Source organism: Eublepharis macularius, chromosome 7 (assembly GCF_028583425.1).
Source record: "Eublepharis macularius isolate TG4126 chromosome 7, MPM_Emac_v1.0, whole genome shotgun sequence".
Taxonomy (NCBI): Eukaryota; Metazoa; Chordata; class Lepidosauria; order Squamata; family Eublepharidae; genus Eublepharis; species Eublepharis macularius.
This window is the reverse complement of record NC_072796.1, coordinates 119,328,661-119,341,195: the sequence shown is the minus strand read 5'-3', so window position 1 is coordinate 119,341,195 and position 12,535 is coordinate 119,328,661. Positions and strand designations below refer to the sequence as shown.

Sequence of the window (12,535 nt, the reverse complement as noted above, 5' to 3'; positions counted from 1 at the left end):
CCAGCGAAATGCAAGCAAATCTTGCCGGGCCCTTGTCTCGCAAGACAGAGTATTCCACCAGGCCGGGGCCAGGACCGAAAAGGACCTGGACCTGGACCTGGTCGATGCCAGGCGGGCCTCCCTAGGGCCAGGGACACTTAAAAGATGTTTTCCACCTGAGCGGAGAGTCCTCTGGGGCTCATATGGTGAGAGATGGTCCCTCAGATACGTCAGTCCCAGTCTGCATAGGGCTTTGTAGGTTAACACCAAAACCTTGAACCTGATTCGGTACTCCACTGGCAGCCAATGCAGCTGGCGTAGCACCGGTGTAATATGCTCCCACACCAGTGCTCCACCATAATAACCTCCCCCCTCTGATTTTGGCATTTTCGCCATCGTGACTCAGCTAATCGGTTCTGTCCATGGCAACCGATCCAGCAGTCGGGAGTTTGCTAGTTCGGGACTTGATCGGATGGGTCAGTTTCTGTTCGGAATTGCATTATAATAAGGTTTAAAATCCCTCCAAAGACCACAGTTGTCCTTTAACATCGCATTTCTTTTCCAAATATTTCTTGAAATTCCTCCAATCTTCCAAGAAAGTTTCTGGAGCTTGGTCTTTCAGATTTCTAGTTAATTTGTCCATTTCGGCCATGTACAACAGCTTCCTTGTCCATTCTTCAGTATTCTGTACTAGAGATGGGCCCGATCTGAATTACGATTTCAACCCCCCCCCCCCCAATGTTGGCATTTTCACCATCGTGACTCTGCTAATCGGTTCTGTCCATGGCAATCGATCCAGCAGTCGGGAGTTTGCTAGTTCGGGACTTGATCGGATGGGTCAGTTTCTGTTTGGAATTGCAGACACTCTGGTGCTAGTAATTAATTCCCTGGGCAACGGAGTCAGGGGAATGAGCTGTGTTTGCCCTCCTTCTGTCGCCCTCAAAACACGAATGGAAGCCCAGCTTTCCTTGATTAGCAGGCTTCCTTCCAAGCATGGAGCAGCAACCCAGGGGAGGGAGAGGGAAGGGGGTGGGCACAAAGGAAAGGCAAAAGGCAGCATGGGAGGCTGGGAGGCCGCCCGCGCCGTTCACCTTTCCCCAGGACAAGGGGCGTGTGGGCAAGCCAGCCACCCCTTGTCCTCGGGAAAGGCAAAAGGCAGCATGGGAGGCTGGGAGGCCGACCGCACCGTTCGCCTTTCCCCAGGACAAGGGGCATGTGGGCAAGCCAGCCACCCCTTGTCCTGGGAAAAGGCAAAAGGCAGCGCGGGAGGCTGAGAGGCCACCTGCGCTGTTCACCTTTCCCCAGGACAAGGGGCGTGCAGACAAGCCGGCTGCCCCTTGTCTTGCGGCCAGCTCCACAGCGCACCGGAACAGCCGGCTTGCTGCGTGGGCAGGAGTGACTCAGGAGCGCACGCGCTCGCGCAACAGCCTGACTATGGTTGCTATGGGTACTGGCCTCCCCGGTTCCCGATTTTGGACCGGAAACGAGACTTGATCGGTTAGAATCAGGAACCTGCATTCGGCGGCAGCCCAGATCCAAGATCGGCTTAATCGGGATTTATTTTTGGATCGTGCCCATGTCTATTCGGTACTTCTTTTTTTCCAATATTGAGCATATAAAATTCTTGCTGCTACTATTATATAATATAACAATGTCTTATAATTTCTCTTGACCTCTTCTAAATGTAAAGATAGTAATAACATTTCTGGATTTTTAGCAACATTATATTGTAATATCAAAGACATTTCAGCACATATTCTAGACCAGAAGTCTTTAGCCTTTTGGCAAGTCCACCCCATATGAAATAGAGAACCTTCATGCTCCTTACATTTCCAACATTTATTCGATAACTGTTTGTTAGCTATGGCTAATTTTTTCGGTGTTAAATACCATCTATACAGCATTTTATAACCGTTCTCTTTAATACTGGTGCAAGTTGATATTTTTAAGGTATTTTTCCATAATTGTTCCCATGCTTCCATCACTATTTCCTTATTACAATTTATGGCCCACTTTACCATTTGCACCTTGACTGTTTCATCTTCTGTAAACCACTTCAATAACAACCTATACATTTTAGATATTGCTTTACTATTATCCCCCAATAATAGCTCCTCTAGTTCTGAATTTTTAATTCTAAAACCATTCTTTCTATGTTCTGAATCAAATAAATCTTTAATTTGTCTATATTGTAACCAACCATATTTAAATGGCAACTCTTCGTTTCGCTTAAGTTTCAACCCATCATTGTCTAATACTGTTAATTCTTTGAGGGTAAGCCATTCCTTTCCCTGATATTCCATATTTGGGTTAATTACTTCAGCTGGAACAATCCAAAGTGGTTTCTATAGCTCTATAAATTTCTTGTACTTGAGCCAGGTTGACAATAGATTCCTTCTAAGGTAGTGGTGCTGAAACATTGCATCCATATTGAGTTGCATTATTGATGTGCATGTGTTCATTGCAAACTGCAGAAAAACAATCCTTCTATGAATGTACATGATGATTTTTCCAAGTTTCTTTCTGTGCAGTGTTTTACCAGTACTTTGTAAAGCATCACAAAAATAATCTGTGTAATCATATGCACGATCACATCACAATTGCTTCTTAGCAGCATTTTTATCAGTGTATATATCTACATTGGTAATGCAGAAGGAGGCAAAGGAACAGAAGCAAACCACAGGATTCAAAATTTGGAAGTGAAAAATGAAACAGAGGAGAGCTCCTCATGAAGTGGTGCCATTTTGGAAATATTCTTAATCTAGAACTCCAGGATCATAGAGAAATTAGGATGAGAAGTATTTCAGAAACATTTAATGGAATTTGGGAAATATTTAATTTTAGAGCTTATCTCATTTTTCTATGTTCTGCTTTATTATTGACGCTGTAATATTTTGAATATGTGGAATGAGAATCATGACTGTCATAAAAATAAATGTTGTCTTTCTAGGACTGAACACGTCTGAAGGTTCAAATTCTTCAAACCAACCACACGGTACAAACAGCAGTTCTGTGGCCATTGCTATTCTCGTGCCTTTCTTTGCCCTTATATTAGCAGGATTTGGGTTTTACCTTTATAAACAAAGGTAGGTGTCAGTAAAAACATATTGCTGTGGAAAGCGGGAATCAGAGCTGATTGTTTAGGCTGATTGCTCTATGCTGAATTCACAGTTCACCCAACTGGGGACCATATTTGTTTATTTATTTTATTGATGTCATTTATAGTCTGCCTTTCTCACGGAGACTCAAGGTGGATTACACAGTCAATATCAAGAACATTTCCATAAACAATGCCATAGAGTAAATAGATACAAGTTCACAAACACATAGCATTAGCAGGAATCCAGTATAACATAGTGGTAAAGTCTAAAGGTGGAGAGGGGAAGCTGTAGAGCCAGTCTGTTCTGAACCAGTAGTTATCTTGGTACTAAATCGTGGAACAGGAAGGAAAGAAAGGCAACTAGGATTTCTGTATGAGGTCCTTCCTCATACTTGGGCTTGACTCTTGGATGATCTAATTGTGTGTCCATTTTATGCAAGTAGTTTTCTGAATATAGCAGGACAGGGATCTCTTAGCTCCTGAAGGGCTGAGCGCTTGTGTCATACTAACTTCATAAGGTTACCTTTTCCTTTGACTTGCTTCACATTTGAAAGCAAGACGACATGAGTGAATGCTTGCCTAAACGTTGTTGAGTTTTGCAATGAAATACAGAAACTAATTCAAACCCAACTGTGAGCCCAACTGGGCGTTCCACATTTTTTAGTGTGGGATGCAATGGAAATAGCATGACTAGCTCTGCCTTTCTGGCTGTTTGGCTCAGGAAAAAAGCATCAGGAGTGCACCATCTGAAATATCATTGCTAGATCTCAGGCTTAGCGTCGAGTTTGGGGGACTCATTCTCAGAATAGCAAATTAAAATATCAGGAGGAGCATTAGCTAGTACAGACCGGATGGTCATCAGGGCATGCCTGTTTCTGATAATGGTTTCCGATATTAATGGAAGATTGAAAGCAATAATCTGGAACTAACTGCATTCTACGTTTGGCATATATTAGTCCATCTTTTCAGAGCCATGATTGTGGATACATGCATTCACAGATACTGTGTGGTGCACGGGGGTGGATTAAAAAAAAAAAGATAAAGGTGCAAGCACCGAGTCATTACTGACCCATGGGGGGGACATTGCATCACAATGTTTTCTTGGCAGACTTTTTGTTATGGGGTAGTTTGCCGTTGCCTTCCCCAGTCATCTACACTTTACCCCCAGGAAACTGGAAGGATAGAAGGCTGAGGGCCAAGCTACAAGTGACGAATGACACTTGAACGGCAAGTGGATTGAGTGGAGCGCAAGTGAACAGGGAGAAATACACTTGCCGTTCAAGTGTCATTCGTCACTTGTAGCTTCGCCCTGAGTCAACCTTGAGCTGGCTACCTAAACCCGGCTTCCGCCAGGATTGAACTCAGGTCATGAGCAGAGCTTGGGCTGCAGTATTGCAGCTTACCAGTCTACACCATGGGGTGGGTAAAAATACTGGAATTAGTACTGCTTATAAATGTGACATTACCAGTCCCTACAAACATCACCATCCAGGTACATGACATCACACAGGCCAGCCATCAGAATATGGGATGGTAGGGACCTAGCAACCCTAGCTCTGGCAGATTTGCTTATTGTGGGTATGGAAGCAGCACTTATGTGTGAAACCTGTACAAACAATCTACGTTTGTGGTGATCACCTGAAAGTCAAAATCCTGTACCTGCAGGACCATCTTACGTTCTTAGAAGGTAACATTCTGCACTCAGACAAGGATTCACAGACCAGTTCATGGGAATCTCGAAAGAATTCATTGTGCTCACAATTACTGTCAGGCGTTTGTGAGACCCATCAGTTGTTTAAAGTTCAAGTTAAATAGACAAAGGACCAACATGGCCCTTTATGCATTTGTCTCAAAATATTCTGATTCTAACTAAAACCAAATGAAAATCGCTTAGGGAACAATGGGGCCTTGTTAGTATGAAGGATTCTGCCTGCTGTGGGAACTGCTTCTGTTAAGGTCAAATTTGAGAGATGAAAAAAAAAAATTTTGTTTTGTGTATCTTTGAAGTGGGAACACATCTGAGAATCTAATCACACACATCCCAGGCCACTGGAAAGAGAAGTGTGAGCACATAATAGAGCACATAAACCTTTTGATAAAAAAGAGAGGCTTAAACGCATCCATATTTGCTTTGGCCCATACTCAGTATTATCATTACACTGAATTATTTAATGCCTGTATACCTCATTATTTCATTCAAGATAAATTAAGTGTTCCAGTGAAAAACATCTTGTCTAGTGGATACATACACTAACCTCATTTTAAAACTGTCAGAAATGCTTGATAGGTAAGGTTATTTTCCTACATTATACCTTTACTTCCCGCTCTTTAAATTGTTGTTGTAAATTACTCTTTCCAAGAGAGGAGCAAGGTTATTCAAATTTCTCGGCATCTCGGGACACTGCAATAAAAAGGGGTGGCTGCGTACTTTACATACTGCCTATATTTTGTTTTTGACATTTACAGTATTGTGGCTCATATTTCTTGTAAAATTTATCGTACATCCCAGATAGTTTACCATGTTGTAAGTGCTTAGAAGAGTCTTATGCCTATGAGAGGTTTTATTGTGGAAGGTTGTTCCTCTGCAGTCAATGATAATTCAACTGTAATCAGGCTGTGGTGATATTGTCAACGTTTCCCAGTAATTCACCCACTTGTCCTTATTTAACTAGTCGCTTTTGTACAAAACATTTTAAAACAATGTTTTGAATTTTCTTGATGTATTTGAGTAATTTGAGGACAGGTATGAAATGCAGTAAAACTTGTCAACATTTTCTTACCTACTACAAGAGGGTACTGAGTAGAGATGACGACCCCAATTTCCCCAAGTTTCAATTATATTGGTAATTTGCATCTTCAATGAAGGAAAAACCTTTCCCTTAAATAGCTGAGAAAATTGCATGAAAATATAAACGTTTTTCTCTGTTTTATCCAAGTTGTGGACACAGAAATCACATGCAAAAGCTTCCAGAGGCTGATTGTTAAGGTTCTATGGAATTGTGGAGCCCCTGTTGGCCCACAGAGAGCTTCCCAAGTCTTAGGAGCAAGGGAGCTGAGTTTTCTTGGTCTTCCAGTTCAGTTTGGAAGGACATTAAAGCTAAATTCCCATCAAATGAGGTAGGATGATTAAATGATGCTCAAAAAAGTTCCTCAAGGTTGATGTGACAAGTTGAGGGATTTCACAGTCCCTTTGCTCCAAGTCTCATCCTACAGCTTCTTCAAGTATCCAGGGCTCGGGAGAAAGGTGAGAGGATAGTCAACTTCAGTAGCTAGCACCTCCCCCCTGTTAAATCAATACTGTTTGGGCTTATGTGATCCAATTTCTATCTGGATACTGAAAGAAGACTTAGGGAGATTTGAGATATCAGTCCCTATTGTTTGGGATAATATATTATGTCTACCTGGATAAGAGAGGAAGAAAGGCAATGAGTAGGTGGAATATAGTGAGTGCATATGGCAGAAGTTTACTCCCGTACTATATGGTTTTGTTATCAGAGTTTAACAATTTAGGATTTTAAATGTAAAAACTGTTCTCTATGTCTTAAAAAATCCTCAGCATTACAGCTATTTTTATGAGGTTTCATATATTAAAATTACACTTTGTTCCAATAAGATGCTGGTCTGTTATCCAAGTATAGCAAGTCCCCATGTTACAAATGCCTGAATCGTGAACATAAGCCACAGAAACCTGGAAACCTGAGCCTCTAAGGCAGCAGAGGAGTGAAGGGGAAGAGCAGAAGCTAACTAACGAGGGAGTTGTGGGCACAGGCTTGAAGGAATGAGAAACTCTAGAAGTGCAGATAGAACCAAAGCAGAGAGAAGGGGAGATTTTGACTTGTGTTCACTCTCCTCTTCCTCCTTTTAAATGTTTTGAATCTGTCTCATGTTTCTTGCTTTGAGATAAAACAAGCAGAAAGATGAGGAGGAGGACTGGGAATTTGGAAGGCAGTGGGGGAATAAAAGAAGAATGAGGAATGGAAGACAGAGGAAAAAGTGAGAGATGAAGTATGCAGTGGGGCAGGTGAAGAGGCAAGCCTAGTGCACTGTTCTTTGCACAGAGATGAAGCAAGCCAAGTATGGGGAAGGGGCATAGCAACACCAAGCTTTGCTCCACCAGTTCACCCTGTTCCAATGTGGAAGGAGAAGCATGGGCACAGCAGTACCTAAGCTCCTCCTCACCAGCAGCAGTGCACTTGAGATGGCACAGGGCAAAGTAGAATGCAACAATGTGCTTCCTTGGCAGCCACACAACACCCAGGCTGGGTTCCAAGTGGGTACTTTTAGAACAAAAGGGACTACATTTGCAGGAAGCAGTACCCCCCTCTCCCATAAAGACCTCGCATTCATGGACCCCTAAACAAGGTGCCCCCCAGCGCTCCTGGTTTCCTTTCTTTCCTGTAGGGGAATAGGAGGTTTTCCTGGGGGTCTGAAGCAGGAGTCTGTAAAAGAAATACCACCAAAATTGCAGGGTAACAAATCTTTCTTCTCTTCTATAGACCCTCCCCCGGTTTGTAGGGGATTGAACTATGGGGTCTGATTCTATGGACCCCTGAACAAGGAGTTCCCAGCCATTCTGGTTTCCATTGTTTCCTATGGGCCAAATGCCATGTTACTGTAAGGCAATGTTAAGTAGCAACAAAGACCACCCCCGGGAAAAAAAGGACATGACCCAAAAAGACAGAAGATACCCCCTCCATTTATCTGTGTTCCTCTGGTTCGATAGGTTCTTCAGTGCATATGCTATTGGAGTCTCCTTTTTATGAGGAACTTTGACGGCATTACATTATTCTTCTTTTAATTGATTGGCTGGGATTATGTGTGTCTGAGTTAATACCCTTTTTATTGAGTGATAGGAATTCTAAAGTTACACTGGCAGCTGCAAAGTTCATATTAGTCCTTATGTCCCTTAAGAAATAGGCTTAAACAATTCTGCTGCTCAAGATCAATGTATCAAGGAGCTTCTAGTGGAGAAAGGAAAAGAAAGAAGAGCCCCCCTAAAAGCTCCAAACCTGATCAAAACAAGATTCTCTAACCACAGTACCTTGGAAAAGTTTGAAATAATAAGGCCTTTTTGGTGAGAGGAGTGTTGCCAACCTCCAGGCCTGGGGATATCTCATAATTACAGCACATCTCCAGTCTACGGAGATCAGTTCCCCTGGAAAAAGTATCTGCTTCACAGGGGAACTCTATTGCATTACATCTGTGCTGAGGTCCCCCATGTCCCCATGCCTGCCCTCCCCAGGTTCCACCCCCCAGTTTCCCAGCTTGGTATTGGCAGCTGTAGGTCAGAGCCAGCCATTTTCCTGAGTTCTTCTGACTTTGCTGGAGCTTCTCTGGAGGGGGAGGTGGCTGTGCCTTGCCTGTTGCTGCTGTGTTCTGCTGAGAAAATGTGGGGGCCTCTTCAGAACTGGATTGATGTTCCTGGTTTTGTGGTTGATTTTTACCCCATATTTCCGCCCCAATAGGGCCACCAAGGAAGCTAACAAATTAAAACATACAAGTCAAAATAATCTTTAAAACCATTAAAACTAGCACACAAAGAGATCATTAAAACAATTATAACCAGCACCTAAGAAAAATACAAAGCATAAAAATCCCAGTTAAAATAATGGGGGATGGATCACAGAGATGCCAAGTGAAAGGAAAAAAGTCTTCACCTGCTGGGTGAAGCAACAGAAGAGGTCAGACAAATCTTCCTGGGAAGAGAATTCCAGAGAGTTCATGTCATTCTTCAGGGATCCTTGTCTTCCAGGAGCAACATTTTGTGGAGATCAGCAGGCTTTAGTGGGAGAGGGAAGGCAGGGAAGTTCCTTTCTGCCATTGGAAAATTTGGACTCTACCCAGTGCTTAGTCTACAACTATTTTATTGTCTATCATGCTTAATAATTGCTCAGTAATATACCTATGCTGTTTTTCTCTCTTATTGTAAACTTACAGTATACATTATGGGTTTAACAGGCTTCTGTGGGCTAACCTGGGAAACTAAGCACCATGTATATTTGTATCTCTATGGGGAAATGTGTGTCCAAGTTCCAAACATCTGACTTTAAATGAACTTTTGGAACACAACCCATTTGTAAGTGGGATTCTTACTGTATCGTCAAAAACAAAGGCTATAAAAGTTAGTTTACCTTTAAGGTTAATCCATTAGAAATTCTTTGATTAAGTAAAGAATTGTCCACAAATCAATGAGTGGATTTTTTTTAATTTAAGTTGTTCACTATATGGGTGACAGGAGCCATCTTAGCAAAGGTCCAGGAGGGAATGCCTTTCCTGAGGTAATGCTAGCTGTGGCATTTGAATGAATTGTCTAAAAACAACCATTTTTTTCCTAATTATTGGTTTTGTTCACATGCAAGTCTATGAAGATTTAATTGATGAATCAATGAAGAATCATACGTTAATCAGCAAATATTTCATTTACTTAGGACTTTCATCCAATTAAATGGTATATATACCTCAGAGCAAAACTAGATATGATAGAGGTCTTCGTGTAATTTTCACAGCTGTGCCATTCACATGTGGACAGGGGTGGGTCTTCTTTTTTATTTTAGTACAGAAAATAGGCCACAAGTCCTTTCTTCCATTGTTTGTAATATTTATCTATTTGCTCCGCTTCAATAGCAGAATTGAATTAGTCTGGAATAACGTTGTTTCATACAACAAGAGTATGACAAGATAGGTGGGAAGGGCACAGGGTTTGGCTCCTTTTGGTTGTGCATCCCATTTTCTGTTTTAAAAAATCCTGCTGAAAACAAAAATAGGCAAGCACAAGTCCTGTTCACAAGTTACATTGAACATATGTACCATCCATGAAGAGAGTACACTTGATTTTTTTTTATACATACATTGAACAATTATCACATTACATTCATCAGAAGTAGAACTGAATGTGTGATTTAAGCCCCAGTTATCCAGGTACTGGTCCCTGGTTTTATTTTTAAGGAGCATTGGCTCTTTCTTATGCACGTACACACATGATATACATGTATTCATTGTATCTTGTGGATAGGGCTACAGATGAGAGTATTCCATGGTACTATGGTTTATGGGAAAGCTCCAGAATATTTGCCTCTGGATTTTATCATTTGTACTTTTTTGTGTCAATGACTGCCCTGACTTGGACTTGATATGATTCACTTTTCCCTTCTTCTCCCCACTCCCTACAGAACTGCCCCTAAAACGCAGTACACAGGATGCTCGGTACATGAAAATAACAATGGACAAGCTGCTTTTGAAAATCCTATGTATGACACCAACGCCAAGTCTGTTGAAGGGAAGGCAGTACGGTTTGATCCCAACTTGAACACGGTCTGCACAATGGTATAACAGGACGGCGGTTGAACTTCGGTGATCTGAAAATTGAAACGGCACAGTGCACGCCTAGTTCACTGTTTTAAAAAAAATTATATATTAAAGCACACTTTTCAGGATTTCCTGGGTCACCTTCTCCTGAGGATGAGAGAGACAAGAGTGGATTTCTTTTTCTTTCCTTTTTCATAAACTGGAAAACAAAATTTACTTCATGGCTACCATGGAGTATTTTACAGAAAATCTGCTGCACTCCATGAGTGCTTACTCACAGTTTATTTGCTTTTTTAAAAAAGGAGATTATTCTAAAAAAAAAGAAAAATTAAATAAATAAAAATAAAACATATTTGCATATATTGGAGGAGCATCCATTATCAGTACTTCTGTGCTTTATAAACTATGCTAGAGGGACTGGGTTTAAAAGAACAAAACAAAAGATATATGGTAGAAATTAAGAGTTATATTTACAGGAGACAGCAAGTCACGGACTTCTCTTTTAACTGTCACAAACTGCATAATTCTCCCGACAGAATTTGGTCCCATTCTCTCAATTATACCTTCTCTTTTAAGGACTTTAGTCACCCCACCCTGGTTTGTACCTATGAATTTCTAAGATTATGCCATGGCCATTAATAGGTTTAAGCTTGCTAGTACAACCTATTATTTTCATGCCACAGTGGGATAATTAAGTATCAGCTTCTCAGGTTCTTTTATTTCATGTATTTAATTCCCCGCTCCATTTCTGCCGTCATTGTTTTCTTTGTATTAACTACTCCTGCATTTGGCTACAGGGTAGTTCCATTATTCCTCCACCCTCTTCCATTTCATGTTATTGTTACTGACTGCCGCCAATCTGACAGCAGTATAAAAACAGTTGGGACCTGCCCTGTTAATTAGTTGTTCCGGTTTTGTAATTTTGCAGCGGTCTACTTCGGAAAGTATCCATTTCACCCTCCTTCTCTTCCCCCCCCCCCCCACCTTCCTAGTAACACCAATTTGCCCTTCTTGAAAGATCACAAGAAAGTTTACCAAAACACTAGAAACTAAATTTTGGATCTTGTACCAACATCCCTCTGATCAGCCTCTGCTTCCACGCTGTCCCCAGGGTCCCAATGCCAGGAAACCTGCAGTCAATAGAAGGTACACCATAAATGCCTTGCTGGCACCTGGACTTGGATTCATGCAGAGAACTCTCCTGCCTACCAGGTCTCTCCTATTTTACTCCAATGGAGGGAGCAGGTCTGTGCACCAAATGCCAGAGGCACATATCTGCCCTCCCTATTGAACTGAATGGGCAAACCTACAGCAGCTCCTTATGGATTGGGCATGTTCTGATTTAGGACAGTAATCTGATGATTTTTTTTTAAAATGCAGATTAGCAGATCCAGGAGGATGCTCTGAAGATCTAGAAAAGGCTGCTGAGTGAGAAGGCATTTTAACCCTTTCCTCTCATGCCCCTTCCTCAATTTGAAATGCTCCTCAGCAGCTGCATTTTGCTTTGCGTGGTATAAAACACAGGTTAGGGTATTTGTACCTGAATTTTCTACCATACAGCATTGAATGAAAGCTTCCAAGAGGGTCTTACATCATGGAAGGGCCTGAAGGAACACCTTCTCATGCAGTGATCCTTCCCTGATCTTCAAACCCTCTGCCAGGGGCTTCTAATGGGCATTTTTTAAATGGAAGATTCTATACATGGATCTCCCTCATATCTTCTATACCTTGTATCTGTCTAATGCACAGGTAGGTATGGGCTTATACCTTTAAAATTTGCAAGTCTTGCAAGGAAAAGGGATCATTTTACACTGACAACATTGGTCTCATGTTAATATGCTATACCAGCAACTAGTTGTTTTCCAGGAGAAGGGGTTATGCATGTTCTGAATGCTTTGCCAAAGCAGGGTCAGGCATATTGCTATGGCTGCAAGCGGTTATGCCAACCACAAATCAGTTTTGAAGAAAGATGTAACCCAATCCAATCCCTGATCAACCAAAGTACTTGGGATTGAAACTGAGTTTGTCTCTTAGACAAAGCTATATACATTGGCATAATCAAATGGCAAACTAAGCCGTGGATCACGAGTTTCCTACTGAATTCAGTGGACTTTGGCTTGTCCAAACAAATCATGCCTGATTGTAATTTGG

At 41.7% G+C, this 12,535-nt stretch overlaps 1 protein-coding gene across 3 annotated transcripts in view; it reads left to right on the top strand.

Annotated features, from left to right (window-relative positions):
* Window positions 1–10,412, top strand: part of CSMD3 (CUB and Sushi multiple domains 3) — a 922,268-nt gene extending 911,856 nt beyond the window's left edge. For all 3 annotated transcript variants that reach the window (XM_054984891.1, XM_054984890.1, XM_054984889.1), the window contains 2 exons: window positions 2,930–3,065; window positions 10,249–10,412. In XM_054984891.1, coding sequence (XP_054840866.1) covers window positions 2,930–3,065; window positions 10,249–10,408 — 296 coding nt within the window. In that variant the 3' untranslated portion in view covers window positions 10,409–10,412. The remainder of the gene's footprint in view (window positions 1–2,929; window positions 3,066–10,248) is intronic.
* The last annotated feature ends 2,123 nt before the right edge of the window (window positions 10,413–12,535 follow it).